This window comes from Lipomyces japonicus (assembly GCF_038497905.1).
Source record: "Lipomyces japonicus strain CBS 7319 unplaced genomic scaffold V1514scaffold_35, whole genome shotgun sequence".
Taxonomy (NCBI): domain Eukaryota; kingdom Fungi; phylum Ascomycota; class Lipomycetes; order Lipomycetales; family Lipomycetaceae; genus Lipomyces; species Lipomyces japonicus.
The window spans coordinates 42,923-70,512 of NW_027117847.1; the positions used below are offsets into that span (position 1 = coordinate 42,923).

At 41.9% G+C, this 27,590-nt stretch overlaps 12 protein-coding genes across 12 annotated transcripts; 6 read left to right on the forward strand and 6 right to left on the reverse strand.

Annotated features, from left to right (window-relative positions):
• Positions 1 to 1,847: 1,847 nt before the first annotated feature.
• Positions 1,848 to 2,774, reverse strand: V1514DRAFT_334665 (uncharacterized protein). Its single transcript, XM_066928265.1, has 2 exons — positions 2,649 to 2,774; positions 1,848 to 2,568 (listed from the first exon to the last, which is right to left on the reverse strand). The coding sequence occupies exons 1-2, from the start codon at positions 2,679 to 2,681 to the stop codon at positions 1,939 to 1,941; spliced, it is 663 nt and encodes a 220-aa protein (XP_066782032.1). The 5' UTR covers positions 2,682 to 2,774; the 3' UTR covers positions 1,848 to 1,938.
• A 209-nt stretch (positions 2,775 to 2,983) lies between these two features.
• V1514DRAFT_348411 (uncharacterized protein) lies at positions 2,984 to 4,530 on the forward strand (the record flags this gene model as incomplete). Its single annotated transcript, XM_066929328.1, has 4 exons — positions 2,984 to 3,027; positions 3,305 to 3,858; positions 3,908 to 4,292; positions 4,344 to 4,530. The coding sequence occupies 4 exons, from the start codon at positions 2,984 to 2,986 to the stop codon at positions 4,528 to 4,530; spliced, it is 1,170 nt and encodes a 389-aa protein (XP_066782033.1).
• A 54-nt stretch (positions 4,531 to 4,584) lies between these two features.
• On the reverse strand, positions 4,585 to 7,427 carry V1514DRAFT_334670 (uncharacterized protein). The gene is made up of 3 exons (XM_066928266.1): positions 7,323 to 7,427; positions 5,937 to 7,265; positions 4,585 to 5,875 (listed from the first exon to the last, which is right to left on the reverse strand). The coding sequence occupies exons 1-3, from the start codon at positions 7,335 to 7,337 to the stop codon at positions 4,709 to 4,711; spliced, it is 2,511 nt and encodes an 836-aa protein (XP_066782034.1). The 5' UTR covers positions 7,338 to 7,427; the 3' UTR covers positions 4,585 to 4,708.
• A 149-nt stretch (positions 7,428 to 7,576) lies between these two features.
• Positions 7,577 to 9,684, forward strand: V1514DRAFT_334671 (Sec1-like protein; the record flags this gene model as incomplete). The annotated part of the gene is made up of 3 exons (XM_066928267.1): positions 7,577 to 7,651; positions 7,705 to 7,785; positions 7,837 to 9,684. 3 exons carry the CDS (start codon positions 7,580 to 7,582, stop codon positions 9,607 to 9,609), a joined length of 1,926 nt encoding a protein of 641 aa, XP_066782035.1. The 3' UTR covers positions 9,610 to 9,684.
• Positions 9,685 to 9,732: 48 nt separating this feature from the next.
• On the forward strand, positions 9,733 to 11,506 carry V1514DRAFT_334673 (uncharacterized protein). The gene has a single exon (XM_066928268.1). It carries the CDS (start codon positions 9,867 to 9,869, stop codon positions 11,412 to 11,414), a length of 1,548 nt encoding a protein of 515 aa, XP_066782036.1. The 5' UTR covers positions 9,733 to 9,866; the 3' UTR covers positions 11,415 to 11,506.
• Positions 11,507 to 11,625: 119 nt separating this feature from the next.
• V1514DRAFT_334674 (putative pre-mRNA splicing factor ATP-dependent RNA helicase PRP16) lies at positions 11,626 to 14,989 on the forward strand. The gene is made up of 2 exons (XM_066928269.1): positions 11,626 to 14,883; positions 14,940 to 14,989. Exon 1 carries the CDS (start codon positions 11,658 to 11,660, stop codon positions 14,853 to 14,855), a length of 3,198 nt encoding a protein of 1,065 aa, XP_066782037.1. The 5' UTR covers positions 11,626 to 11,657; the 3' UTR covers positions 14,856 to 14,883; positions 14,940 to 14,989.
• Positions 14,909 to 15,979, reverse strand: V1514DRAFT_334676 (uncharacterized protein). Its single transcript, XM_066928270.1, has 4 exons — positions 15,763 to 15,979; positions 15,584 to 15,640; positions 15,358 to 15,494; positions 14,909 to 15,297 (listed from the first exon to the last, which is right to left on the reverse strand). Exons 1-4 carry the CDS (start codon positions 15,835 to 15,837, stop codon positions 14,973 to 14,975), a joined length of 594 nt encoding a protein of 197 aa, XP_066782038.1. The 5' UTR covers positions 15,838 to 15,979; the 3' UTR covers positions 14,909 to 14,972.
• Positions 15,980 to 16,522: 543 nt separating this feature from the next.
• V1514DRAFT_334679 (uncharacterized protein) lies at positions 16,523 to 18,690 on the reverse strand. Its single transcript, XM_066928271.1, has 3 exons — positions 18,494 to 18,690; positions 17,205 to 18,433; positions 16,523 to 17,146 (listed from the first exon to the last, which is right to left on the reverse strand). The coding sequence occupies exons 1-3, from the start codon at positions 18,536 to 18,538 to the stop codon at positions 16,885 to 16,887; spliced, it is 1,536 nt and encodes a 511-aa protein (XP_066782039.1). The 5' UTR covers positions 18,539 to 18,690; the 3' UTR covers positions 16,523 to 16,884.
• Positions 18,691 to 18,718: 28 nt separating this feature from the next.
• Positions 18,719 to 19,921, forward strand: V1514DRAFT_334681 (Tim17/Tim22/Tim23/Pmp24 family-domain-containing protein). The gene is made up of 4 exons (XM_066928272.1): positions 18,719 to 19,081; positions 19,155 to 19,208; positions 19,267 to 19,560; positions 19,632 to 19,921. The coding sequence occupies exons 1-4, from the start codon at positions 19,010 to 19,012 to the stop codon at positions 19,671 to 19,673; spliced, it is 462 nt and encodes a 153-aa protein (XP_066782040.1). The 5' UTR covers positions 18,719 to 19,009; the 3' UTR covers positions 19,674 to 19,921.
• On the reverse strand, positions 19,687 to 23,963 carry V1514DRAFT_353581 (EPSP synthase-domain-containing protein). The gene is made up of 2 exons (XM_066929547.1): positions 23,281 to 23,963; positions 19,687 to 23,228 (listed from the first exon to the last, which is right to left on the reverse strand). Exons 1-2 carry the CDS (start codon positions 23,866 to 23,868, stop codon positions 19,926 to 19,928), a joined length of 3,891 nt encoding a protein of 1,296 aa, XP_066782041.1. The 5' UTR covers positions 23,869 to 23,963; the 3' UTR covers positions 19,687 to 19,925.
• Positions 23,964 to 24,262: 299 nt separating this feature from the next.
• On the forward strand, positions 24,263 to 25,443 carry V1514DRAFT_296852 (uncharacterized protein). The gene is made up of 5 exons (XM_066925445.1): positions 24,263 to 24,463; positions 24,569 to 24,778; positions 24,846 to 24,979; positions 25,091 to 25,174; positions 25,241 to 25,443. Exons 1-5 carry the CDS (start codon positions 24,367 to 24,369, stop codon positions 25,286 to 25,288), a joined length of 573 nt encoding a protein of 190 aa, XP_066782042.1. The 5' UTR covers positions 24,263 to 24,366; the 3' UTR covers positions 25,289 to 25,443.
• On the reverse strand, positions 25,350 to 26,451 carry V1514DRAFT_334688 (ubiquitin-conjugating enzyme E2 2). The gene is made up of 4 exons (XM_066928273.1): positions 26,411 to 26,451; positions 26,228 to 26,330; positions 25,865 to 26,154; positions 25,350 to 25,786 (listed from the first exon to the last, which is right to left on the reverse strand). Exons 2-4 carry the CDS (start codon positions 26,267 to 26,269, stop codon positions 25,660 to 25,662), a joined length of 459 nt encoding a protein of 152 aa, XP_066782043.1. The 5' UTR covers positions 26,270 to 26,330; positions 26,411 to 26,451; the 3' UTR covers positions 25,350 to 25,659.
• Positions 26,452 to 27,590: the final 1,139 nt, after the last annotated feature.

Below are 27,590 nucleotides of genomic sequence, written 5' to 3' on the forward strand. Positions count from 1 at the left end.
TATCTCATGCAACAACAATGACAAGCGTCACTCTCGAATCCCGTATCGTTCTTGCGACCGAGGCGAAGATGGCGAGAGCCCGGAATTGAGTATTCAACATCTTGCAAAGACAGCTCAAGCCGCGAACAACGCTTCAGCACAGAATGGCTCGACCGACAAAACCAACGGTAACTCGACATTGACAACAGCCAAAGAGGGGGCAATACTGCAAGTTGATTTCGCACGCGTCCGCGCCTACGACTACCAGAGGGCCCCGGAGAGCTTTACAAGAAGATCCTGACACATTGAGTGCGTGGTTGCGACCGGTCGCCAATATGCGCTCAAAATACGGCATCGCCGACGGCAATTTCTACAACTAGGCTATCCTGCCCGGTAGGTGCCGCCTTCTTTCTGCGTCGCGGGCCATTTTCCATTTGCCATCCGGTACTCCATGTCCATATTCCAGCCAACTGGACCATCAAAACGATCCAAAACAGCCGAGCACCATGTTACCCGTTTTTTAATTGCTCAAAAACTTCGATTAGCATACAAGGGCCCATCAAAAACGTTGTTGGAGGATGCTGGTACTCCACGGTCATGAAAGGAAGACAAACATTATCTTACTATTCAGTTCACCGGAAAATTCCTCACATCTAGCCAGCCTTTCGACGTCAGTATTTCTAGCCCGTTGAAAAGAGCATATGGCAACGAGATATCGTTCCTTATCATACGCAGCACAAAGGTCGACTTTTCCCCTGCTTTTCAGGCCGCCTTCCAAAAGATTTTTATACAACAAAACGTGAAGGATTCCGAGAGGCTGACCTAGTCTGTTTCAAGCCAGATACCGTGATTTCGAAGCTTTATGTGAATTTACGGCCAACAACGCCTCCGGAACTCTGGCTTTCCAGACGTCACAGACCGCCGCCGAGGCCATTTCGCAGTCGACTCTACTTAGAGATTGGATGACTAGGTACCAATGAGGCTCCCCGATATAAACCTCTGTAAATTTTATCATACACTTTATAAAAAATGTGTTCTTCTGAACTACGGAGAATTACTAACGAACAATTATCCCATGAAGAAGGGACCGATAAATTAGAACCTTTGAACGCTGGCAGCATGCATGCATGATATTAAGGCATAAGGCCAGTATAAGCCAATAACATTAATACGCATAACGAAAGAAAAAGTGAAAAAACCTTGACAGATTTTTGGGATTTTTTCTTTTCATATATTTTCATCAGAACGGGAACGAGCTGGGTTTGATTTAGAGCATGTATTGGCAGAAATGCCAGGGCTTGCAAATAAAATGGTGACATTACCGAAGAATACAACCGGCAAGAATGTGCAGTATTTTTTAATCAAAATTATGCGAATAACCAAAGTAGAGAGATATCAAGCAAAAAAAAAAAAAAAGCATACGCATATCGAAGAATGATGTCCATTGATATTGCCACAATGGCTAATTTGACAAATCTGTCGCAAGGCAATATTTTTAGTTATGGCGATGGGTATGGTTTGGTTTGTAGTTTCCTGTGTGCTCGATTCCGAAGACTAGACATTTTTGATCCAGTGCGGAACATGGGTTGTTTCGTTTTTATCATGTTAGTTTGGATGAGATCCAAGCGACAACTTGATAGGTTCGTTCCCCGGTGAAGATACTCCCTTCGAGTTTTCGCATAATTGTTCTTCAGGTATCATGATATACTTATATCTGTATGCAAACGTCAGTTTTTCCAGCGAAGCCAGGCAATACTATCAAATCCTAGTTCATCGGATTCCGGCTAGGTTTTATGAGTTCGAGGTGTTTTCGTTGAGCTGTATGGATTAGAAAACTATAAGGGGTCAAGGGGTGGCTCGCGGTTAATGGTTTATGTGATGTATTCAAAATGTATTCAAAATGTATTAAATATATGTATGTATGTATGCCATTTTAAATTATCCGACCTGTCACTCATTCTATTTCGATGACAGTCTGTTTTCAGTTGCACGCTTGACGTTTTCCTTGACTTTAGCGATTTCACTTTGTGATGCGTTATAGTCAATACTAACTTGGTTGAAGGGATTCTCTTCAGATTTCTCAAACTCCTTGTGAATCAACTCCTTCATCTGATTAAGTCTTAGACCCTTGTATTCTTCCTTGACCTGTGGAAGTCGTCGTTCTTCATAAGCAGCGTATGCAGCCTTGTATCGCCTTTCGGGATGTCGCTCAATAGCATTTGCTTTGCCTCCTCCTCCAACTCCGGATACTGATAAAGCATCTAATGCGTTTTCGATCCCGCTTGCACTTAATGAAACGGTGTCCTTGTTTGACAAAAAGTCATCCAATTTGTTTGCCTTCTTGGCAGCAGATTTATCAGCTCCTCGTATTTTTGGCTTTGTTGGTAAAGCATCCATTTCCGCCTGCAATGCGGCATCTCTTTCCTGTTTCTTTCTTGCTGCTTCAGCCTTTTTTGCCTCGGCGTCGTCCTTTTTGCCCTTCGATTTCGATCCTTTAGACCATTCCCGGTCTTCTTCTTCAGCTACCTGACGATCCACGGCAGCTTGCTTTTCGCGAGCCGTCTCAGCTTTGCGAGCATTTCCGGCTGCCTATTGTCATAAATTCATGTTAGTCAATTCATACTTTCAATAAATCTTGCGCCATGACATGAAAGAAACAAAGAACCTACCTTCTTTGAATTTTCAGTTTTTGGCTTTCCCATCGTCAAAAGCAATATTATTCAATATCCAAAAATAAGTAGGAACTTTTTTTTTCCCTTTAAACCTATGGTTTTCTCAAAAATTTTGCAAGTGCGTTGCATAATTTTTTTAAATTCTAGATTTTGTATGACAAGGACTTGGTTGATTCCATCACAAGTTACGCAATATTATGTAATCACCCCTGAATCAATCAATTACATAACGCAATACAAAATCAAGTTAGTTAAACAGGCTTTTAATCTCAGTCAATTACCAGGTATTTTGTGATATTTTTTATCTCGGCATTGCTTCCTTGTGAGTCGCCATGACCAACGTCGAATATACTCATATCGATATAAATGGAACAAGGTAAAAAAAATGGACCTTACAACGCTTGATAGTGCTGATAATGATAATATAGCATATCGACTTTGACGAGAATACTATCTCGATCTGGTCCATTCACTGATGAAGCTTACGTTCCTGGTTCGCAAGTCACCGAGTTTCTCGGGTCATTGAAAATACTGTAAGCTAAAAGTAATATATTATTTTCTGCACGAGCTATTGACTTACGAAATAGGGTAATGTAAGCAAACATCATATCATCATGACATTGAAACAGATGACAAACTAACTATTGTTTAAGCGGGGCAGGTGGTCTTGGATGTGAAATATTAAAGAACCTTGCACTTTCTGGATTCAAAGATATTCATGTGATTGACATGGACACAATCGACATTTCTAATTTGAATCGCCAATTCTTGTTTAGGAGTAAAGATGTTGGTAAACCTAAAGCACTCGTGGCTGCCAATTTTATCATGAATCGCATAAAGAACGTTAAAATTACGCCATATTTCGGAAAGATTCAAGACAAGGACGAAGAATATTATATGCAATTTGGCCTTGTGATTTGCGGACTAGATAGTGTCGAGGCGCGGCGATGGATCAACGCGACACTTGTGAATATGGTGGATCATGCTAATCCTGAAAGTTTAAAACCACTAATCGATGGCGGAACTGAAGGTTTCAAAGGCCAGGCAAGAGTCATATTACCGACAATTACATCCTGCTACGAATGCTCGCTTGATATGTTGGGAAAGCAAATCACGTTTCCAATATGTACGATCGCAAACACCCCGAGGTTACCTGAGCATTGTATTGAGTGGAGTAGTGTTTTGGAATGGCCTAAAGTATTTAAAGGTAAGTAACTTCTGCATGCATTGAGGTACAAATTCTAATCAAATCCTAGATAAAAAACTGGATAATGACAACCCGGAGCACGTGCAGTGGGTATATAATACCGCCTTCCAAAGGGCCACGGAATTCAACATCTCAGGAGTAACTTATTCGTTAACACAAGGAGTTATTAAAAACATTATTCCCGCGATCGCGTCGACCAATGCAATTATTGCAGCTTCGTGCTGTAATGAGGCACTGAAAATAGCAACAACGTGCAATCCATATTTGTCCAATTATATGATGTATATTGGCAATGATTCGGTTTATACGTATACGTTCGAACATCAACAGAAGGAAGATTGCCCGGTTTGTGGAAATATTGCACAAGATTTTTTTGCCAATAAGGAAACAACATTAGAGGAATTCATAGACCATTTGGCCGATACTCAGCAAGTGTATGTTGTGTTTACTATGGACCGGGACAGACCTAAGCTAACTTTTTGCAGGCGCATCAAGACACCCTCTCTTCGAACTGCGGACAAGAACTTATATTTACAAGCCCCGCCCCAATTAGAAGAAGCTACAAGGCCAAATTTATCAAAAACATTAAAGGAATTGGTTTTAGACGGCGAAGAAATTTCCATAACTGATCCCGGGCTTCCATTTAGTGTCAAGTTAAAAATACGATACTAAAATGTTGTAACGTTTTCATAATCATGACATTATAATGGCAAAAAATTCAATGGCTACTCCATCATTTAACCGTTTGCATTTTATAAAATCTCATAGTATACAAATCCCAACAAGATAACACCAAAACACCTAAATCACAAGTCTTCTCTCTAAAAAAAAAACAAGAAAATTTTAAAAGTCACGCAATCCAAATTTCAATTCCACCCTCACTATTCATAATCCCTTCTAATGCAAGTTCCCAATCGTCATCATCTTTCAGAGTGACCCAGTCACCATCCTCATCACGATATTTCAATCGATATTTCACGGAAGAACCACCAGAGGTATTCTGTCTCACCATTTCATCAAACGCTATTGCATTACGCAACAAAAGCTTCTTTTCAACTTTACTAAGCATATCTGCAAATGTTGAAGATGCTGGGATGAGTAATAAATAAGAGTCATTTTGAAATGCAATCTTTAGCTTGATTGTCGGCAGTTTTGTGGACGAGCTCGTATCAGACAGTAGAAAAGTATTTGAAATGTGAGATGACGAAATAGTCCTTTGATTTCCAGCAAGTGCCGCAGAAGATAAAAACGTTAAGGATTGAGAATGAGTATTGGGCCTATGATAAGGTTTAAAATATGATCCACTGCCACGTCGAGCCAAAATTAATTTCTTTAGTGTAGACTCCCACTGCCGTAACGATTCCTCATTCCTGAGACGCATTGAAAATTTGCTGCCATCAGTAGATTCACTGTGCCAACATATAGTTAAAATGTAAGCATTACTAACAATAGGATCTGATGATAATTTCGTCGTAGAAGTCACAATATCCACGATATTATCAACATATATTCGACCCTCTAACGTTAGAGAAGCAGTTCCTAGCGAAGAAATCGAGGAGTCAATACTCTTTTTTCCTATTGATGATTGGAGAATATGTTTCTTTTTCTTAGAACCAGAAGCTGACGCCAAGCTATTGACTGACGAGCTATTGGACCCAGAAGGATTAGTCGTGTAGCTCAGAGGAACCGAAATAGTACTGTCTTTTTTAGAAAGCACTAACCCACTAGTAGTAGTTCCTTCTTTACAGAACAACATAATATTCTCAAACAGATAAACGTGATAGTCCTTGTCAACATCAAGTATGTGATAATTGCCATCGTACAAAAGACTGCCAAAATTTTCTATATTGTGCCCTCTCCAATCATCGATTCGTGCGCATAAAGCTTCTACGGTTTGTCGGTTTTCTGTCTCTCGTTGAGTTTCATTAACCCTGTCAGTCACCCGTTTCATCACTTCAAATCCACGACAAAGTTCATCATAATGCACATGTGATTCTGGAGTATATTTAAGAAGTTCCTAAAAAATTAGTCAAGGTTTTTCCAAAAAAAAAAAAAAAAAAAAGAACACGAACACGAACCTTAAGAAGAAGCGGGTATTTGCATATACGCTGAATTGGCTTGATCAATATTGAAGGAAGTTCATACGTCGGTTCAATCAAATCTTTCAGTTTCACAAGTTTTGGCGCTTCTTGTAAGGCAATATCTGATGCCTTCTTCTGCTGTGACGCGTACGGCTCATAAATCTCAAATCCCTGTTCAGCATTTATAAACAGCGCTCCAAACCGCTGTTCAGATATGGCTAGTCGAGAATTTGTTTCAATTCCTACAAGGAATTTACGTTGAAAATCCACAAGCACGTTTAAGTTTGGAAACAACAAATGAATTGTCTCACGCGAAACAACTTCTTGAGAATCAAGTCGTTTCATATAAAGTTGAAGAAGTTCAAGATCTTGAACATATTTTCTTTCCGTATAAAGCAGCTCTTGAACAACTTTGGATCTTAAGTCTGTGGATTCTGTTAACAAATCTTCGAGAGGATGGATCACTGACCCATCTCCAAATTCCTTTCTTTGATCATCCCATAAATCAAGAACCAAACCAACCGTCTTCATGGCTTTCAATAAATCAGTGGTATCATTTGTAAAAACGTCAGAAATTGTGAACAAATCATCGTCGGAAAATCCAAACTTTATCTTGCATGCCAAGACAAAATCGTAAACTGCACGCTTGCACGTGCGTAAATCTTGCTGTGAAGGTGCTAACTCATCTGGATTTGGAACAATGAATAATGGCTCAGAATTGGTATTGTCGTAAAAATGTAGAGAATTTAATAAAACGCATAATGACGTGCCTTGCCGCAGAAATCGCCAAAGTTGAGTAACCGGATCAACTTCCGTCACAGTCAATGACCGTTGAAAAGGTGACGAAAACGATGTGTCCATGTAGGATGCTGAAATGAGCATTGCAGAAGAATCAGTTGGGGTGGAAACCCGAGCGCTTGTGAGATAAACTTCTAGACCTGGAATTGAAGATAATCTTGCGATGGTCAAGAACGCGTTCTGGAAAATCGAACCACCAAACAAAACAGTTCGACTGGGAAACAGCGTTGACGGAGTGGGAGGCATGGAAGTAAAATTTGATGCAAAAGCAGAGCTGGTCGAAGATATTGTGGATGAAGAGGCTGTGGATGAAGTTGAAGACGTGTATTTCGAGCCCGACGCTGAAGCAGGGGCAGGAGCTGATATTGAGTGTTCCATAATATGAGAACGTGCCATCGAAACAGATTGAGAAAGATCGTAAGAGTTTAGCCTCAGCGATTGAGTGAGGGATGCAGTACGAGGAGTAGGGGATGAGACCCCTTGCTGTACGGCAGCAGGCGCGGTCGGCCGTCGAAGCAACGGCGGAACCTGTGATGGTAAGTCTCCAACAAGACCAGCAAAAATACGCAACCAAAAAAAGCTTACCATAGAATTGTTCATACGTTGTATTGTGCAGACGCGTCAGAAGGTCGAGTCCTTTCGCTCGCCTTTTCACCAGGATTTTAAAATCCTTCACAGCGTTTGCACGTTTGCACGTTTGCACGTTTGCACTTTTGCCAGGGGCAAAGCCAAAACACAACGACCCTAACCACGGCGGGTTTAAAATGGAAAGTGCAGTTACCCTGCTTCACACCGGCTGTTGATAATGGGACTTTCTTCATATTGATTGATTGACTGGGCCGATGCCTTCTTCATTTGTTCCGAAAGTGCTCAAGACTGAGGCTCTTGCCTCGTTTTTGACGCTGCTAGAGTCTGTAAGCTTGCAATGGCTGTGCACAGTTGCGAATGGCTGCTGATTATTACTTAGGTACGTGGCAAGAAGTCACTAGTTTTAGACAGAACGCTGTCTGCGCCTCTCAGTCACATTGCCAGGTTTTCGGTACTGCAGGTAATATACAATTTTAACAGTCGCTCAGAAATTAATACTTACGGATAACAGGAGCATGGTATTGACAATATTTTTTGGCTTGATGACGGCCCACAGCAAGAAAGCGCACAACACAATATCGTTTACCTGGTTCGTGGCGATGTTCGAAACGCAAGATTAGCATCTGCACAGATAAAGCAGCTTTTCAAGTTGTCAGAAATTGATTATGATTTTCATATATTTATTTACCCGAGAAAGATGCTTTCGATAGAAAAAGTCTTCGAGGACGAAGGTGTTCTTGGCGATGTGACAATTTCAGAATGGAATTTAGGATTTATTCCTTTAGAAGATGACCTCTTGAGTATTGAATTACCCGACTCGGGATTTAAAGATCTTTATCTAAATAATTTGCCTACTACGGTTAATCTTTCTGCGCATGCTTTAAATGCTATTCAACAAACATATGGCCTTTTCCCTAAAATAATAGGCAAGGGTAACAATGCAAAAAAACTGTCTGATACCTTAATACGACTACGTCAAGAATCTGAATCCACTGGAGGTGATCAGGCTGAATGGACAAAAGGATATCAAACGAGCATATTTGATCAACTTGTCGTCATTGAACGAGGAATAGATCTAGTTACGCCGCTAATGACGCAGCTGACGTATGAGGGATTAATTGACGAAATATTCACGATAAGAAACACTCAAACTGAAATACCCAGCACAATTTTCACAAATCCAGCCACAAAGGGTCCCGACGTGTCCGGAAATTCTAGTTCTAGCTCAGTAGCGACAGTTCCAATTTCGGATAGAAAGACCAAAAAATTAGTTCTTGATTCAAATGATGTATTATACGGGAAATTGAGAGATTTAAATTTTGCTGTCGTTGGAACCACACTGAACAAAGTTGCTCGAAAATTGAATGAGGACTATGAAGAACGTCACAATGCGAAAACGGTTACCCAAATAAAGCAGTTTGTCGGAAAGTTAGGAGGCTTACAAGCGGAACATCAGAGTTTACGGTTGCATACAAATTTGGCAGAGGAAATAATGAATCGAACGCAAACTGAATTTTTCATTCGAGCCTTAGAGGTCCAGCAAAATTTAGTTGCATCAGGACTCGACACTTCGACTTTGAATCAGACTCTCGAAGAGCTCATTGCTCGAGGTGCATCAATCGAAGTGGTCTTGCGTTTACTCTCTATAGAATCACTCGTGAACGGTGGTTTGAAGGACAAAGATTTAGCATTTTTTAAAAAAGAAATTTTGAATTCTTACGGATTCGAACATATTCTTACGCTAAATGAATTACAACGGTTAGAACTGTTATACCCTCGTGGAAAAGGTCATTCACAGTTAAATTTCTCGAATCTTCGAAAGTCTCTGAAGCTAATCGTGAACGATGTAAGTGAACAGAATCCCAATGACATTGCTTATGTATACTCTGGGTATGCACCTTTATCGGTGAGACTAGTTCAGTGTGTTATACAAAAGCGAGCTCTTGCCACAAAAATTCCATCAGCAGGGTCCGGTTGGAGGGGAGCTGAAGACATTCTTAGAAACGTTTCTGGAGAAGCATTTGAAGAAATTCAAAAGGGTGAATTAAAGGCGACCAAAGCTAAATCGTCGTTGACTCAGAAGAAGGAGAAGAAGACTACCTTGGTGTTTTTTTTGGGTGGGATTACGTTCACCGAAATTGCGGCCCTAAGATTCATTGCCGGGCAAGAGATTGAAAGACGGAATATTGTGATCTTGACAACCGGCATTATTGATGGTAAGCAGATTATCCAATCTGCCTTAGCAAATGTACCACGATCGGGCTCTAATAGCAGCATAATCTAATTGGTTTCATATAATAATTATTTTTTGTAAAAGTATACAGATTTTCATTCATAATGATTACGTAATATTTTGTAACATTGAAAATCGACTTATGCAATCAAAATGAAAATGATACACTGTGAGCCCACCCGGTAGATTGAAACTTGAGTGTGCGAACAAACTCGATCAAGGTTGGCTTGACCGTTCGTATATAGATAGGGCAACGGTGCAACGGAAAGCGACGCAAGAGAATTGACGAAAAGTTGTAACAAATTACAATGCTAACGGCGCTTTACGTCGACCACCGTGTTCGCTGGCCAGCCAACTACTCGAAAGGCATCACGGTCAATAATTCAGAGGAGGACGAGCTTGTTGCACATAATCTCGGTGTTTTACTCGAATTTTTTACATCGGTGACATCAGTGTCGAATGGGAATGATCTGCTGAAGACATTGAAAGATATTGAAGGTCCAACAGTAGCGTTCATTGATGTGCCAGACTTTCAATCACGCTCAAACGAGTTATATGGGAAATTGTTATTGAAACATGTAGCATCGGTTTTTTCCTTTTCTACAGTGCTGCCGATAGCTTTGGTTCAAGATGAAGACAATGATCCAGATGCTCTTCTTCACACTGGAGCTGCAGATGTTATTAATTATTCGATTAATCCACATAGAATCAAAAGTTTGAAATCAGTTTTTTACAGCATATCCAGAAGAACCCCTCGATGGGTTTCGAAATACAACAGTCATCATATAGACAATATTTTTATTTCTACTTTTTTTGATATGTACCCATGCAACACTCCTCATCAGATTCCGCCCATAACTGATCAACGCTCTTCTTACTTGAGGGATCTGGTCAGATTATGGGACTTTCCAGTGAATATTTTAACTGACGATGAACTTTTTCACGCAGCTTTTTTTATATTTAAAGATACATTTACGCTACCTGGGATATCCCAATTTGTTATATCAGATGACAAGCTTTTCAATTTCCTTTTTACCGTCCGCGGTTCTTATGTTCCGTCAAATCCTTATCACAATTTCCGCCATGCAGTCGATGTACTTCAGGCGACTTACTTTTTCTTTCTTTCCATGGGTAAACTTCCAAGTATTCATAACTTGGAACAAGATTATAAATCATCACTATCTCGCATCATTGAACCAGCTGATGTTCTGACTTTGTTAGTCACAGCAATTGGACATGATGTTGGTCATCCTGGGGTTAGCAATGCATTTCTTATTGCCGTGCGTTCACCAATTGCTCAGATATATTCAGATAAATCAGTATTAGAATCATTCCACTCCGCTACACTCTTGCAGATTTTGAAGGACAAATGGCCAGTCTTAGTTCAAGATAACGAGATCAAAATCACGATCACAGAAGCCGTGCTTGCTACTGACATGGGAGTACATTTTGAATATATGAAAAGGCTTGATAGGATGAAACGGTATGGTTTGGAAAACACTGATCGTGGAAAGCGGCTACTATGCTCGACATTAATAAAATGTGCGGATGTAAGCAATGTTGCTCGAGAGCTTGAAATATCAACACACTGGGGCCAGGTTTTGACCGAAGAATTTAAAATAATGGCTGACTTAGAAGTCAAAGCAGGGCTTAAACCTGCACCTGAAAATGGACCTACCTCACAGGCGCCAAACAAACAAAAAGAAATTAATGATCTTGCAAAGTCTCAAATACTCTTTATTGATTCGTTTGCTTTGCCGTTGTTCACAGCTGTCAGTAAGGTCATTCCGGAATTAACATACACCACAACATATATGGCGCAGAATCGTGAAGTGTGGTCTAGTCGGTTAGCATGATTTGATTTAATGAAGATTGTATATTATTTGTAGGTTACTTCGGGGGGCTGGTTTGTTTTTAAAAAAGAAATTATATATTATTTCAAAATTTATCGTTGTAAATTCAAAAAGATGATGTATTTCAGAACCGGCACTAAAAAACTTATCGGGTTAGGGTTTAATGTTATGACAATTCGTGTATATATATTGTTGGCACATGTATCCTTGATCGAATGCTTATAGGGACCAGCCACCGAGTCCATCATGGAAGATTTTCAGGGGATCAACTTTACATCAGCTGATCAGCTTCCTGGATCCACTGAGAGTGGCTCAGAGTGTAAGGGCGGACTGGTATTTCCCAAGAAAGGTGGGTTAGTAATTCCCAAGCGAAGACAACAGTCGCCCCCGACACAAGCAGACGATGAGCAAGTTCCATTTAAAAAGCCTACGTTACCTGCTCGATCAGTAGCTCGAGAACGTCGAATAGATACACCGAGTAACTCCGGAGGATTATCAGCTGAGGCTAGGCAACGATTACGAGAAAAGAAGCGACAAAGTTACAAATCTAGCGAGCAGCGATTTTCGAGTAATTTGACGCGTCGACCAAAAGATGGCAAACTAGATGAAGAAGAGGAATATGCAGTAAGTATCAGGACAGGTACAAATCGAAGAAGTGCGCCGACGCCGAGAAAGAAAACCGAACGGGGACTTTTACCATCAGACTATGACGAAGAAAGTTTGGCTGCCTTAGATCGGGATTGGTATTCCATTGATGAGTTGGGTCACACTGCTGGAGACGAGGCGCATAATCCTTTTGGAACATCAACCTATGACATGGAGGAAGCTGAACAGAAACTGCAAACCAAGATGATAAACAGAGTCAGCATGCGTGCAAAGGCAAAGCAACAGGATGCAGCTTTATGGGAGAATAACAGGCTGATGACATCCGGTGTTGGTCAAGCTCAAGAATTAGATTTAGATTTCAGAGACGATGAAGATGAAAATAGGATACATCTAATCGTACATGATTTGACTCCACCATTTTTAGATGGCCGGAATGTGTTCACAAGACAGCGTGATCCAATACCGGCCATTCGAGATGACCAAAGCGACATGGCTGTGTTCAGTAGAAAAGGTAGTCTTTTGGTACGCGAGAGACGGCAACAAAGAGAACGACAAAAGCAGGCCAGGGACGCAGTGAGCCTTGCTGGAACAACGCTTGGAAACGTATTAGGAGTAAAAGAAAACCGCGACGATGATGCGGACAGTGCTATAGTAGAAGGATACACGGAGAGCAAATTTGCAAATCATATGAAAAAGAAAAGCCAGGGGGCGTCCAAGTTTAGTCAAGAGAAAAGCATTAAAGAACAGCGACAATCATTACCAGCATTTGCGGTTCGTGAAGAGCTTTTACGTGTGATTTCAGACAATCAAGTTGTAATCGTGATTGGCGAAACAGGATCTGGCAAAACAACTCAGCTTACACAGTTTTTGTATGAGGAAGGATACGGCAGGCGAGGAATGATAGGGTGCACGCAACCACGTCGTGTTGCGGCGATGAGTGTTGCTAAGCGTGTTAGTGAAGAGATGGAGGTTGATCTAGGATCTATTGTTGGATACTCAATTCGATTTGAAGATTGCACGTCCAATGACACCGTGATCAAATACATGACAGATGGAGTACTGCTGCGTGAATCTCTACAGGAGTCTGATCTTGACAAGTACTCGTGCATTATTATGGATGAGGCTCACGAAAGAGCTTTAAACACCGACGTGCTGATGGGGTTATTCAAAAAGATCCTTGCTAGACGAAGGGATTTAAAACTAATTGTGACATCTGCAACGATGAATGCGGAAAGGTTTTCAAATTTTTATGGGAATGCTCCGCAATTTACTATACCCGGTCGAACATTTCCTGTTGATGTTCTTTATTCAAAATCACCGTGTGAAGATTACGTCGAAGCTGCCGTGAAGCAAATTTTAAGCATTCATCTTCAACAGGGCCCAGGTGATATTCTTGTGTTTATGACTGGACAGGAAGATATTGAGACAACGTGTGAAGTGACTGCGCAACGACTTAAACAACTGGATGACCCACCTAAGCTTAATATTCTCCCCATTTATTCACAGATGCCGGCAGATCTGCAGGCGAAAATTTTTGACAAGGCAGAAAAGGATACCAGAAAAGTGATTGTGGCGACAAATATTGCTGAAACGTCATTAACGGTCGATGGGATCATGTTTGTTGTTGATGCCGGTTATTCGAAGCTCAAAGTGTACAACCCGAGGATGGGCATGGATACACTTCAAGTCACGCCTATTTCTCAGGCCAATGCAACACAGCGGTCTGGCAGAGCTGGTCGGACTGGATCTGGCATTGCATACAGGCTCTATACGGAATCAGCTTTCCGAAACGAAATGTATATTCAAACTATACCCGAAATACAGAGAACGAATCTGGCAAATACAATTTTGCTTTTAAAGTCACTGGGCGTGAAAGACTTGATGGAGTTTGATTTTATGGATCCTCCACCTGCAGACACGATGACTAGCAGTCTTTATGATTTATGGGCACTTGGTGCGTTAGATAATACCGGCCAGCTTACTGCATTGGGTAGTAAAATGGCGTCTTTCCCGATGGAGCCATCATTGTCCAAGCTTCTGATTATGGCTGAACAATATGAATGCAGTGAGGAAATGCTCACGATCGTATCGATGTTGTCGGTTCCAAACGTGTTTTATCGACCAAAAGAACGACAGGAGGAAAGTGACGCGGCAAGAGAGAAATTTTTCGTTGCTGAATCAGATCATTTGACGTTGCTTCATGTATACACTCAGTGGAAATCAAACGGATATTCTGATGGTTGGTGCATGCGACATTTTTTACATCCCAAGACATTAAGACGTGCTCATGAGATTCGGCAGCAACTATTAGATATAATGAAGTTTCAAAAGATGGAAATCATATCTTGTGGAACCGATTGGGACGTGATTAGAAAATGTATCTGTTCAGGATATTTTCACCAGGCTTCTAAAGTTAAGGGATTAGGTGAATATGTGAACCTTCGGACCAGTGTCACGGTTCAATTGCATCCGACCTCGGCATTATATGGGTTGGGATATCTTCCAGATTACGTGATTTATCATGAGTTAATTTTGACGTCCAAGGAGTACATGTCAACAGTAACCGCCGTGGATCCTCAATGGCTTGCGGAACTGGGAGCAGTTTTTTATAGCATTAAAGAGAAAGGTTATTCGAGGTTGACGAAAAAGGCCACGGAGCGAGAAATTTCACGCAAGATGGAAATCGAGGCGCAATTTGCTGAAGATCGGAAAAGACAAGAGGTATTTGATCAACATGAACAAGCCAAGGTTGTTGAATCCAGAGCGTTAACTGGAATTGCCACACCTGGATTGTTCAGAGCACGGACTCAAACGCCAAGGAGCAGGCGCGGGTTTTAATTAAAAAAAAAAAAGCATTTGCCGGGACGTACGTATGATTCAATACATGATGATTGGATGGTGCGATGATTAACAGATTCATAGATTTTTAATTACATAATTACGAATTTAATACATTTACCATCTGTTATCTTGTTGGTACTGCTGCTGGTACTGCTGTTGCTGTTGATATCCTCCATCGTTGTATTGCTCACGCTCGCGCTCACGCTCACGCTCACGTTCACGTTCACGTTCATGCTCATGCTCATGCTCATGCTCACGTCTCTCAAAATTGCGGTCACTGTCGTAGTTATTACCATAATTATTGCCGTAATTCTCATTACGGTATCCATCCTGGAACTGAGGAGGAGCATCGTAACTTGGATCATATTGATCACGATTTCCATACTGCTGATCGTACATCTGGTTTGCTTGTTCCCGAGCGTGATGTTTCAACTTCTCACTAAAGCATCACACAATTACGTTAATATGTGCTGTCCATGTTTTGAACATTTGAACATACCGATCGTAAAAATCCAAGCCTTTAGTCTCGACAAGCTTGTCGGCTTCAGCACCAGCAAAGCCAGCCAGAAGTTCCTTGGCAAACGCATGGTTCACGGTCTTGCCCTCTCGGCGTTGAGTGTCTTCGAAATGCTTGAACTGCAACATTGCAAAGAAAAAAAAAAAAAAAAAACTTGTTAGCAAAACCACAATTCGGTTGGGCAAAATTTTGTAAAATTTGATCTTACAGCCGCAAAGGAAGCAGCACCGGCAACGGCCTCGTGTGAGAACTTGGCCTGGTGTTCCTATGAATTGTGAGCAATTGACCGAAAAAAAAAAAAAAAAAAAAAATAGAAAGAGAAAGAGAAAGAGAAAACAAAATGACACGTTAGCAAACGCCGCGGTTGGGTCAGGCGTGGTAACGTACCTCAGGCGTGTAGTTGTTGTTATAAACGTCCTGGTTTTGGGCATGGCCCCAGTCAAAAAGATCTTCGAAACCCATGTTGTCTAACGCAAATTGAAACTGATTTTGAATCAGATGCAAGAATTGTGTAGGTGGAGGTGGATGGGAGGGGCCTTTATATACACGTTACCAGGCTATTTATTATGTATATATAGAGTTAAATTAACCGTATTAAAATGCTCCGCCAGGTCACGGACACTTGCGCCCTGCGCTATTTTTACATGCATATACATATAATTACCCCAGCGTTCATGAATGGTCTTTGGCCAAAAAGGAATAATTATTTTGTTTGTTTGTATGCAAGACTACACTCAAAATCTTTTATTTTTGTTTTCTTGAGAGCTTCCACTGGCAAAATACGAACGCAAGTGCCGTGTACGAATACCAAATCGTACCTGAAACGCTTGCCTGCGACGGCGGGGTCGAGTTCTTTAATTTCAATTACGTAATGCAGGTCAAGCTTTTGCTTGGCAGATCGAAGCCGCACGCCGCATGTGTCACCCGGGGTCTCACGTGATGGAACTTTTTTTTTCTGGCCGACGAAAGTGACCAAGATCGGCGTTGCACGTGCGAGATGCCAGCAACGTCGCGACCGCAGGCAGATTGGCAAGAGCACGTGTCCACTGTGCAACGCATGCATCTACTAACTAGTCACCGTGGTGTTTTATTTTATAAACCAGTCATCTTTAGCAAAAAAAAAATTAAACAAATAAATAAATAAAAAGCATTTATTTTTTGTTACACTTTGTTTAATGTTTATTGTAATTTTTTATTAATATTACTGCCATAACAAAACATCTCGACAATCACGTTTTAGTTGATCTGGAAATATGATTCAAACATGCAGAGTACAAGTGGCGATGGCGCTCTATATGGAGGACCGGTAAAGCAGCTCACAATACTGCATTTGGAGATCATGATTTTCGCCATCAAGCTCTCGAGTGCATTATTCCCGCGTGCCCTATCACTTGTATGCGATGTGCCGTAAGCGACCGTGCAAGGCCATGACGTTTGAGTATACAAGCATGGCTGATTCCATCATAAAACGTGGTGCAATAACATTACACAATAACTCTTTTCTCGCTCCTATCGCCCGCGAACAATTATCCATCCATCGAAAACATCATGCCGCCATCCCTGAGAATTAAGAAGGTTTAAAACCGCAGGCCTAATACTTGCCTTGCCTGCCACACTGTGCCTGCCAGCACCGGTAATGATTTTCAACGGCACCGGCCGGTTCTTGTCACCGCACATGACCCACCAATCATCAAGTCGTTCCTGGACTACAGTTCTTGCATCTCGAGTGGATAGGTAATGCAGATCAGTAACATACATATCGTCCCGTTGACTATCCTGTTAGCAATAATGCACATATTAAAAAAAAAAAAAAAAAAAAATTGGCTCACATTAGCTTTGCACTGCGCCGGGCACCTTCCAATTGGCAGTTTTTAGCCTTCTCTAAACTTTGCCGGGCCGTGCCAATGTACACGGCACCCACTGCTTTAAAATTGTTTTCCCCATTCGCTCGTCGATGTGCTTGATGAGCCTTTTGTGAATATTCAACATACCGACTAAAATGCAAGCGCGATTGGGCATGCAACTCAGCGGCTGTCATTTTGGCCAGTTGATCATCATTACCATCACCGTAGTTTCTGTCGTACCAGACATCGTTGCTGTTAGCACCATGTTTGGATTTGGACTTTGAATTGACCTGAACAAATCCCAATGTCGAGCTTGACGCCACGTGGTGGTTATAAATGTCAGCTAAGGATTTATTACAAGCAGCAGCTTTGTCGTAGAGCTTAATAACTAGCAAATTTGCGGCCTGCAAATTACCTTTTGTGGCTCGTAATAAGCGCATGCGCAAGCCATCCGGCAGGTCTTTGAACAGGCTTTTAGACTTTGCTTGCACGTCGGCCGGCACTTGAACCGCATATTCGCATAGATCCAAACATGAAATCAATGCGATAACTTCGTTGTCGTGTTTATGATGTTCATTTAGCAGCTTGCTTAACGGCATGCCTATCAATTTCGAAATCTCGGCTAACTCTTCAATGAAGGTATCGGCATGGGGAAGGCCATCCCCCCATTTCCGTTCTTGTGTTTGTTGAACGTCTTTTGGAAATTCGATTGACGTCGTGGCCAGTGACTTTTTTTTGTTTTGTCGCTGTCTTGCTCGCTTGTTTGCCTTGCCCCTTAACGACAATGACCCATCCGGTGCGAGCTCAACGTCAGAAAATTCGGATGCAATCAATTGGATCGACAATAACTCCTCAATGGTTTGCTCGACTTCTTCATATTTAACATATATTTTTTCAATCTCCTTAACATCAACATTGGGGAAGCAAGCCTGAACGCATGCCATGTCGTATTTGTAATAAAGCTCTTTGCTTGCCAACCTGGATGACAGGGATGAAGATGACGATAATGATAATGAAGAATCACTAGTGCAGAATGAACCCGGTCGGCTGATTATCGAGTCATATTCTTCAACCGCGGCAGCCTCTTCCGCAGCATTGATCACTATCGCGTCAACCGCGAGATCTGCCAGCATGGACCTGGTCAAGGTCAAATCATAATCCGCACTAGCGTACACCGAATACACAACTTCATAATCCAAGTCAACATATTCAGCCTGTCAAAAAATTAAAAATCTATGGTCAAATTGAACATTTTTTTTTTTTTTTTTTCATACCGCCAATTTTTCAACGTTTTCAATCGCCGGGTCGTCAGTGGTCATACTTTCTTTTTTTTTTCATAACACCATAATCATAATATATCATGTACTGGACCCTTTGTAATATTGTGTTTATAAATATAAAGAAATTGAGAAACTGTTGCAAGAACCGTAAGAAAGCAAGGGATTTGTACGTGTTGTTTTGTTTTTTTGCCTCCGCGCCACTTCCAGCAAAAGCGATGATAAAAATCTCATTTACGAAATTCGAATTTTGCATAAATTTTTCACGGTTTTCGCTCAACGAATCTAAACGAAGCTCTTCATCTATTTCAAGCAAGCACCACGCAAACACCTGCTAACGTGGTATAACGCTTTTAGATATAATATAGCAGAAAACTTGTTGAAAAAAAAAATTTTTTTTAAACTGGTGTCATCTTGTTTCGAGTTTCGGTTGTTATTCTACATCAGATAAATTGTCCAAAAAAAAAAAAAAAAAAAAATCAAGTCTCTTGTATAATATACATCTAAGTTACAATGGCCGATCATACTAGAGATCCTTGTCCTATCGTTATAATTAACGATTTCGGTGGTGCTTTTTCTATGGGTGTAAGGCAAAAACTCTCTCCTGCGGTTATTTATCCAGAATTTGAATGCTAAAACGGATATGATGGATATTTAGGTTGTGGGTGGAACGATTTGGCATGGCATTAAAGGTTTCAGAAATTCTCCATCGGTGAGTCATGTTGAAATTAAAAATGCAAGTCGTCAAAATTAATAAATAAAAATCCCAGGGTGAACGATGGACCGGATCATTATCAGCCATTCGATCGAGAGCACCAGTGGTTGGAGGCAATTTCGGATCATGGGGTGGCGTTTTTTCAATTTTTGATTGCACGATCAAGGGCATCAGACGGAAGGAAGATTCAATAAATCCGATTTTGGCCGGATTTTGTACCGGTGGCGCGTTGGCCATGCGTGGTGGGTTTAAGCATGCCAGGAATTCGGCCATTACTTGCGGTTGCTTGCTGGCAGTTTTTGAAGGTGTCGGAATGGTCATGCAAAGAATGCTTGCCGTTAAGCCTCCGGTGAGTTTTTTTTTTTTTTTGTTTTTAATGTAACTTCCCTTTTTGAGTCTGTCTAATGCTCATCTTTTCAGGTTGCGGAGATCGATGCTGGTGCAGCTCCATTGGCCGCATAAAAAAGTACATATCATAATTTTAATCACATATTTAGCTTTTTTTTTTTTTGGTTCTTTGTTTTTCATCGCTGCTTGTACATTATCACAATTATTCCATCATCTCTATATATTTATATATTCATTTCTTTTTTTTTTTATATCTGCCATTTCCCAATAATTAAAATATAAACATATGCCATACACTTTAACACAACAACAACAACAACAATAATAAAAAAATCTTATTTACACATAAAAACCTCCCACAATTTTTTAGTCATCCCCAATAAGTTCAGCAGCTTGAACAATCTGGTCAACCGAAATTTGACCCGGTGCTGCTTTTGCTGGCAACAACGGATGCGTAACCGGGGTTAACAATCGGTTGAGCACGCGAGACAATTGACCTTTCTTGCCCATGTTGATTGCAATAAACGGTTTCGAAGTATGAGTCGATCTAAAATTTTCAAGCTTGTAATTATCCAACCCTTCATTTGCGAACCCAACAAACTTCACCGCGTCAGCCCAGTTGGCTGATGATTCAACTTGTTGCCATGCAGCTTGCCATTCCGGACCGTCCCATTTCCATGACCCAGTAAAATCATGATTTGACGCAATCAACTTTGTGAACCCACGAGCAGCCACGACCTGATTGATTACTGATTCAGGCCAGTTTAGTTCAACGTCAAGATACTCAACCCCTAATTTCAACGCGCCCAAAAGTAATTCGATCGCGTCATCGACCGCTTCGTTAGGGAACGCGCCACCTTGTGAGATCGTGCGCACGGTGAACAAGATCGGAACGGACGTGTGCTTGCGAATAATGCCAACCTGTTCTTGCACGTAAGCTAGCGACGGCGTAGACTTGTTCGGAGCTGATTGCAACAGGTCGACCCGGAGTTCAATCAAATCCGAACCTTGCGTGAGCTGGTCAATATCCGGCATGGCGATCGTCACGTCCGGGAACGTCAGGCAAACAAAAAACGACCGCTGCTTGCGCAAGATGTCATCGTGCACAGTTGATACGCCTGTAATTAATTGCAACGTGGCCTTGAGGCTTTTCCTTATCTTGGTAATTTGGTTATCGTTTTCAAGTTCTGAGTTGTAAATCAAAAAATTCGAGCATTCAGAGTACCATTGCTCTCGTCGTTGCCAAACCGAGAACAAGTCATCCACGTACGACGGCCTGGTCTTGTCTACCGACAAATATTCCATAATCAACTTCACGTCACGATGCACGTTAATAACAATGCCGCCGTCAGAAATGTACTTGGTCAAGATGTCGCGCGCCTCCGGCGTCTCTACAATGCCACCGCCGCATGCAAACGTGAACCCATACGCACGATCAGTCACAGATTGTCGCAAAACGTCGAGTTCTAATTGCCGAAACCCTTGCCATCCTTGATCCTTAATTATTTCAGCAATCGTTTTGCCGGTCGCGTTTTCCAACGACCAATCGAGATCTTCAAATTTTAATCCCAGCGCTTCTGCAATCAGGCCACCGAAATATGTCTTGCCGGCGCCACGCATGCCAATAACAATAATACTCCTGCCGTTATTTGCTTGCTTGGTCTTGATGCTTAACTGCTGTTGGTCGGTAGCATGTTCAGAGCCTGCCAAAGAAACCTTAAACGTGGTATTCAACGTGTCCCACCAGCCGGGCCATGTCTTTTCAACACATCGACGCTCCTTGATCAACACTTTTCCCGGTGCCACCACGGCTAGCAAGCTAAATGACATGGCAACCCTATGATCATCATACGTCCACACGCCATCTTCCGGTACCTGCAATACTGAAGCTGAGCCTCGGCCCTCGATTTCAATGCCGTCCGGCAGTTCGCGCGCACGCACGCCAAACTTGGTCAACTCATGCACCATGGCAGCAATGCGATCACATTCCTTCACTCGTTGATTTGCGATTCCGATGATCTGAGTCGTGCCGGTTGCCACGGCAGCGAGCACGGACGCGGTCAAAAACGCATCCGTCATGGGCTCCATGTCCACCAACGGCAGGCTCCTTAACTGTCCTGCTGCCGTGGTCCCGCGTGATGGACCAGTAACCGTAGTAGACGTCTCTGTTTGCACGACTTCACAACCCATCGGCCGAAGCACGTCGACGGCAAATTTGGCGTCACCTTGTAATGAAGACGAGCCAATATTAGGCACGGTCACGGTCGTACCCGTGATGGCGGCGAACGCAAGCGGGTACGTTGCTGACGACGCATCACTTTCAATTACGTATTCAGCTGGCGCGACGTAGGCCTGGGACGGGATCACGTACGTGTTTTCTTCGGTTTTGGATCGAGTCACATCAACGCCGAACGAGCGCATCATGGTGATCGTCATGTCAATGTACGGTTGCGACACGGGCTTGCCGCCAACCAAAGCAAGCGTGATGGGCGATGACGCATACGGCGCAGCCATTAGTAACGCTGACACATATTGGGATGATACCGTAGCTGCAAGTTCGACCCTGCCTCCTTCGAGATGCTTGTCAGCTTCGACCCGGATCGGCAGGCTTCCGACTGTTTCGAGATAATCAATATGGGCGCCATTAGATTTGAGCGCATCCACGAGGGCGCCGATCGGACGTTGCTTCATTCTGGCGTTCCCGGTCAGCACAACATTATCAGCCTTGGCTGAAGATTTCGCCAACGTGACCACGGCAGCCAAAAAACGGGATGACGTGCCGGAATTGCCCAAGAAAATGTCGTCACCAGATGCAATAATGTTGCCACTATGCCCGCTTACTTGCAACACGTCCTCGCCAGATTTACCGGTTTTCCAAGCAAAATTTGCACCTGACAAGTTCGATAACGCGTTCATCATGTGTTCTGTGTCATCCGATCGTAACAGGTTATACAAGTTTGTCACGCCCGAACTAAGCGCAGCCAAGATCAGGGCTCGGTTCGTGATTGATTTCGAACCGGGTGGGATAACGTCAATTTTTGCATCTTTGGCCAGGCCGGCGGAATCAAGCAACGCATCCGGAGCAAGAATAAATTTGATGGCGTCATCACTAACCGCGGACGCCTTGGGCTCAAACGTTTTACCGATGGCGGTCAGCAACACAATCATCTTTTTCGATCCCACGTTTTTCTTATCCACAGCCATGATTTTGATAAGCTGATCGACCGGCGTGGCACGATTGTGCGTACGCTCGCGAATAATACTGTCGTTAACTGAGATAGGCAACCCATAAGCGACAAGAATTTTGGTTAGCCGTGCCACGGCGGAGTCAGATAACAGGCCAAGGTATCTAGATAATTCTGCTTCCTTAACCATGCCAATGGCAACGCACTCGCCGTGAAGGATTTGGGGGGTCAGAATGGCTTCATACGCATGACCGATGGAATGTCCAAAGTTAAGAATATTTCTTAGGCCGCCTTCGCGTTCGTCCGCGGTCACAACGTAGGCTTTAACTTTGATTGATCCCACCACAAGATCGTGCAGGACTTGCTTGATCGAAGATAGGTCGACATGCCCGGTTTTGGCATTCCGGTTCTTAAACGCTGTCGTAAATTCAACCACGTTCTTTTCTAACCGTTCAAATTCTTTTTCGTCCCAGAATGCCGCCGTCTAAAATTCAAAATTTAGCAATCGTAAGAAAAAATAAATATATATTTATTACCTTGATAATCTCTGCCATGCCATTAATGAATTCACGTTCGGGTAGAGTTTCAAGAAACGCCAGGTCAACAAAAATTCGAGAAGGCTGCCAAAAAGCGCCCACCAAGTTCTTGCCGTTCGGCGTATCAATCGCGGTCTTGCCGCCAATGGATGAGTCCACCATGGATAACAACGTTGTTGGGATCTGAACAATTTTGATGCCGCGCATGAACGTGGCGGCCACGAATCCGACCATGTCACCAATCACGCCGCCGCCCAATGCCAGCACGACCGTGTCCCTGGTGCATTTTGCTTCCAACATCCAGTCTTCGATGGCGGCTTTCGTATGCCGAGATTTTGAAGCCTCACCTGGCGGCACCACGTAGGACAGTAATCGGGTACTGCTGGAAGCATCAGTAGCAGCAGTATGTGAAGCAAACGCAGTGACAAAAGAATTCAAGTGCAGATCAGCAAGATGAGTGTCGGTAACGATCACGTAGGTTGACGATGGCAGGTCGGTCAAGACTTCCTTGACAAGATTGTCGACCAGGTTATAGCCCACAACAATGGTATCCTTGCCCAGAATGCTCACGCGTGTTGACTGAGCCATTTGAGGATATGCTAACGACAGGGAAAGGGAAAGTAAAGAAAGGGAAAAGGAGGGTGGTGAGGATTACAATTTAATGTTTTTTTTTTTTCGAGGAATGGAAATCGACTAATCTTTTGACAGTCTCGAAATAAAATTTTTGTATGTTTTTAAAGTTTGCACTTCAAAAAAAAAACGTGGAGAAGTAGGGTGACACGGACTGGCGCATAATGTTGTGCTTAAACAATTACTGAAACGGGCAATTCAGTCGCCAAGTTGCAGCCCCTGAAAACCTGAATGGATTTCCGAATCAAGAAATTATCGTCTGTTTCAAACTCGCACAGCCACGCTCGCCATGGCCTGATTCGGCAATAATTCAAGGTTAGTAGATTTCATGATGATTGAGCTCAATAAACATCATCTTTCACTGCGAATTCAATTCAATTCAATTCAGTTCATTTTCATATTTAAACAAATCGAAGGTTCGATAGGAAAGGGTTGATCAATAAAAACAGGAAAACAATGGGCAAGGCGCAATCGAAATTGAGTCATGATCAACTCCAGGAGCTTCAAAAGTCAACCTATTTTGACCGTCGTGAACTCCAGCAATGGTATAAAGGTATAATTACATACTTCTATGCATAAATGCCGAGGCAATGAGCCCAACCAAGATTCAATGCAAATCCTTTTAAATTCATAATTATATGCTAACGATCCAAAAAAGATTTCCTCAAGGACTGCCCATCTGGGCAATTGAGTAAGCCCGAGTTTCAAAAGATCTACAAGCAATTCTTCCCGTTTGGTGACCCAACTAGTTTTGCTGAATACGTGTTTAACGTGTTTGATAATGACAAGTCGGGCACGATTGATTTTAAAGAATTTATTTGCGCGTTATCCATAACTGCTAGAGGTTCTGTTGAAGAGAAGTTGCTTTGTACGTTTTTGGGTGGTTTTTTTTTTCTTTTGAGATTGACTTAATTCTTACAATTTGTGCGTATTAGGGTCGTTCCAATTATATGATATCGATAATGACGGCAAGATTTCATACAATGAAATGCTTGCCATCGTGGAAGCAATCTACAAAATGGTTGGATCCATGATGAAATTACCCGAGGATGAATCCACACCGCAAAAGGTAAGTAAAAAAAAAGACAATGACTCTTGTGTTTTTCCAGTATGATCTAGCCAAAACAAAAGGCAAAAAAAAAAAAAAAAAACTATTGACACTGAATACTTTTATTTATAGCGGGTGGATAAGATTTTCAGAGCCATGGATAAGAATTCTGATGGAGAATTAACCCTTGATGAATTCAAGGAAGGTTCGAAACTTGTATGTGTTCATTCAAAAAAAAAAAAAAAAAAACTACTCTGGTCTGACAATCATAACAAATAATAGGATCCTACGATTGTTTCAGCGTTAAACATTTATGACGGCTTGGTTTAAACAAATACTTATAAGGATTTGTCAAATTTGTTTTTAACTATTTTTTTTGATATCTCTCGGAGGCGTTTCTGTTATCAGTTTATATACATAATTTTTATATTTTTTATATTTTTTTATGACTATAGGCATATTTTTTTGACATTGCACTTTTGTGACATTATGTACCGTTTCTACCAATCTTCTTAACGTTAAAGCCTGGACATAATACGTACACCACAATGTAATACTCAACTTCAGGAAAACCAAGGATAATTCGATTAATAAAAAAAAAAGAGAAACTCCAACATATGTCCTTAAAAAATTTAATAAAAAAACGAGCAACAAGGAATTAAAAGAAATAAAGAAAACCTGTCAGATGGCGGCAAAGTTGTTTAATCTTCCTCCCAACTTTGCTCGACAGTTTCTCTGACTCGCTTGTCGTATTGCTTTCGATGATCTTTATATAAATTAGAAGCTTCCACGTTGGCCGGACTGGCGGTATTGGGATCATTTAATAGACTATATGACGTGGAAAAATGTCAATATGTGAATGCTACGAATAAAAAAAAAAAATATGCAAATATAATCACGTAATACCTTTGAATGGAAGTCAAGATTGCCGCCACGTCATACGTTGGTGACCATCGATTTTGTAAAATATCCAGGCAAAGTTCGCCACTGGCATACACGTTGGGATGAAACATTTGAGAAATAAATCGAACCGATGGTGGCTTGTTTGGATATTGTTCATCGAATTGCATTAATAACCTGAACGTGCCATCTTCAAACGGCGTGTCGTTTGGTCCGATAATGACCGCGTTCCAGGTCATGACGTTGTCGGACACGGGGGATGCGGACACACCAGCTGGCGGATCTTGTTGCATGCGCTATGAATTCGCAATTTAGTCACCAAAAAAAAAACCATGGTAAGTATAAAACGATTGTAAAAGCAAGGCATACCTTGAAGTCACGCATCAACCGTCTTCGAGCCGTGGTCGACATTGTGAAGAATGGTGATGGACGTTGGACTTTATGTAAATTCGATCAGCAATTCAAAACGAGACTAAGCAAAGTCAGCCTTAAAAGCCCAGTAATCAATAAAATAAATCAAATTGCATTTGAAATAATAATATAGCAACATACCTCGATATAAGTCGCAAGGTGTTTACAGTCGAATATTGGCTTTCCTGTACAAGCTTGAAGTTCAAGATTTCAAGTTTTATTATATAAAACATTACGTAATGGACTCGTAATCCATAGTTAACTATGCTTCATCGTATTTATCCCGTTCTTCCTTAGTTGCTGGCTCCTCCTGAAAAACTGTGTGCTGCGATGGACAATCACAATTGCCATATCTATGGCTCGCAGGTCGACGTGTTCCTGACGAGCCCTCAACATATCTCCAAACCTGGGATCAACTTCTGCGCTTCCACCGTTTTGTAGTGGTTTAGCGTGTTGGCACTTTTGGATGAATTGAGCTTCATGCTTAAAGCTCGTTTTACATGCCAATAGCATAGCTGAATTTTGAAACCCGGCCATAACGTGCCAACTGCTGCAATTTCGGCAGCATTCTTGTCAATCCCAAAGAACTTCGGTTAGATTCCATAACGTTTTAGTCGCTCAAGAAACTGATGAATAATATGCGTCATCGCTCCTGGGTCGGCACGGGCTGGTCTATTCTCTGCTAGCTCAGCCTGAGAAAGTTTCAAATGCTCTACTAGACAATATGCAAGAGGAACACCTGTACCTTCAACTTCAGCTAATATGGCGAATAGGTCCATTACACCATTGTTGGTTCCAAAAGTGGCATCCATCACCAATTGGGCAGTTGAGTTTTGGAGCCGTTGTATGACTTCAAAAGCATAAAAGCCCAATGCTTTTAGGTTTTCTGAAGTGAAGACATCATAATGTTCCTTATATGCACTATCTTCGGAGAGAAGCAGTTTAGCAGAAATTAGCGGATCTGGATTAGCCTTCTGCCAGCTATAATAAACTTGGATGTCTTGTCACAGCTTTAGCTTCGGTAGAAATCGAACTTCCCGATATATTTGGTTGACACTTGTGACTGTATAAACTCCCGCACCTTTAGCGCCAGTTCGATGTCTTCATAAGGCTTATGCCATTTATGATGAATTGAAAGGTCGAGTGTTCGATTTGAGCAGCATCGTATACTTAGTTTACTTTCGCATGAAAATCGTTGCTTGCGTGTGTCATCCCGCTGCTTCTCATCATTTACCTTAGACTGATACTCTTTCACATTCTTCAAATCCTGAGAGCATTGGTAATGATATCTAAAGCTTGAAAAAGTGGTGCTTTTGTGGCG

Coding starts and splice junctions, on each gene's coding strand:
- V1514DRAFT_334676 (XM_066928270.1), bottom strand. CDS start 15,837: ATGGGTTTCGAAGATCTTTTTGACTGGGGCCATGCCCAAAACCAGGAC. Junction 15,495..15,583: donor GTGCTGCTTCCTTTGCGGCT/GTAAGATCAAAT, acceptor GCAATGTTGCAG/TTCAAGCATTTCGAAGACAC. Junction 15,298..15,357: donor GGCTTGGATTTTTACGATCG/GTATGTTCAAAT, acceptor GTGATGCTTTAG/TGAGAAGTTGAAACATCACG.
- V1514DRAFT_334674 (XM_066928269.1), top strand. CDS start 11,658: ATGGAAGATTTTCAGGGGATCAACTTTACATCAGCTGATCAGCTTCCT.
- V1514DRAFT_334679 (XM_066928271.1), bottom strand. CDS start 18,538: ATGACCACTGACGACCCGGCGATTGAAAACGTTGAAAAATTGGCG. Junction 18,434..18,493: donor AAAACGTTGAAAAATTGGCG/GTATGAAAAAAA, acceptor ATTTTTTGACAG/GCTGAATATGTTGACTTGGA. Junction 17,147..17,204: donor CGGCGCAGTGCAAAGCTAAT/GTGAGCCAATTT, acceptor CTAACAGGATAG/TCAACGGGACGATATGTATG.
- V1514DRAFT_296852 (XM_066925445.1), top strand. CDS start 24,367: ATGGGCAAGGCGCAATCGAAATTGAGTCATGATCAACTCCAGGAGCTT. Junction 24,464..24,568: donor ACTCCAGCAATGGTATAAAG/GTATAATTACAT, acceptor GATCCAAAAAAG/ATTTCCTCAAGGACTGCCCA. Junction 25,175..25,240: donor TCAAGGAAGGTTCGAAACTT/GTATGTGTTCAT, acceptor AACAAATAATAG/GATCCTACGATTGTTTCAGC.
- V1514DRAFT_334670 (XM_066928266.1), bottom strand. Junction 5,876..5,936: donor AATACCCGCTTCTTCTTAAG/GTTCGTGTTCGT, acceptor CTAATTTTTTAG/GAACTTCTTAAATATACTCC.
- V1514DRAFT_334665 (XM_066928265.1), bottom strand. CDS start 2,681: ATGGGAAAGCCAAAAACTGAAAATTCAAAGAAG. Junction 2,569..2,648: donor AAACTGAAAATTCAAAGAAG/GTAGGTTCTTTG, acceptor TTATGACAATAG/GCAGCCGGAAATGCTCGCAA.
- V1514DRAFT_353581 (XM_066929547.1), bottom strand. CDS start 23,868: ATGGCTCAGTCAACACGCGTGAGCATTCTGGGCAAGGATACCATTGTT. Junction 23,229..23,280: donor GCATGGCAGAGATTATCAAG/GTAATAAATATA, acceptor TTTGAATTTTAG/ACGGCGGCATTCTGGGACGA.
- V1514DRAFT_334688 (XM_066928273.1), bottom strand. CDS start 26,269: ATGTCGACCACGGCTCGAAGACGGTTGATGCGTGACTTCAAG. Junction 26,155..26,227: donor GGTTGATGCGTGACTTCAAG/GTATGCCTTGCT, acceptor GCGAATTCATAG/CGCATGCAACAAGATCCGCC. Junction 25,787..25,864: donor ATCTTGACTTCCATTCAAAG/GTATTACGTGAT, acceptor CACGTCATATAG/TCTATTAAATGATCCCAATA.
- V1514DRAFT_334681 (XM_066928272.1), top strand. CDS start 19,010: ATGGCCGATCATACTAGAGATCCTTGTCCTATCGTTATAATTAACGAT. Junction 19,082..19,154: donor GTGGTGCTTTTTCTATGGGT/GTAAGGCAAAAA, acceptor ATGGATATTTAG/GTTGTGGGTGGAACGATTTG. Junction 19,561..19,631: donor TGCTTGCCGTTAAGCCTCCG/GTGAGTTTTTTT, acceptor TCATCTTTTCAG/GTTGCGGAGATCGATGCTGG.
- V1514DRAFT_334673 (XM_066928268.1), top strand. CDS start 9,867: ATGCTAACGGCGCTTTACGTCGACCACCGTGTTCGCTGGCCAGCCAAC.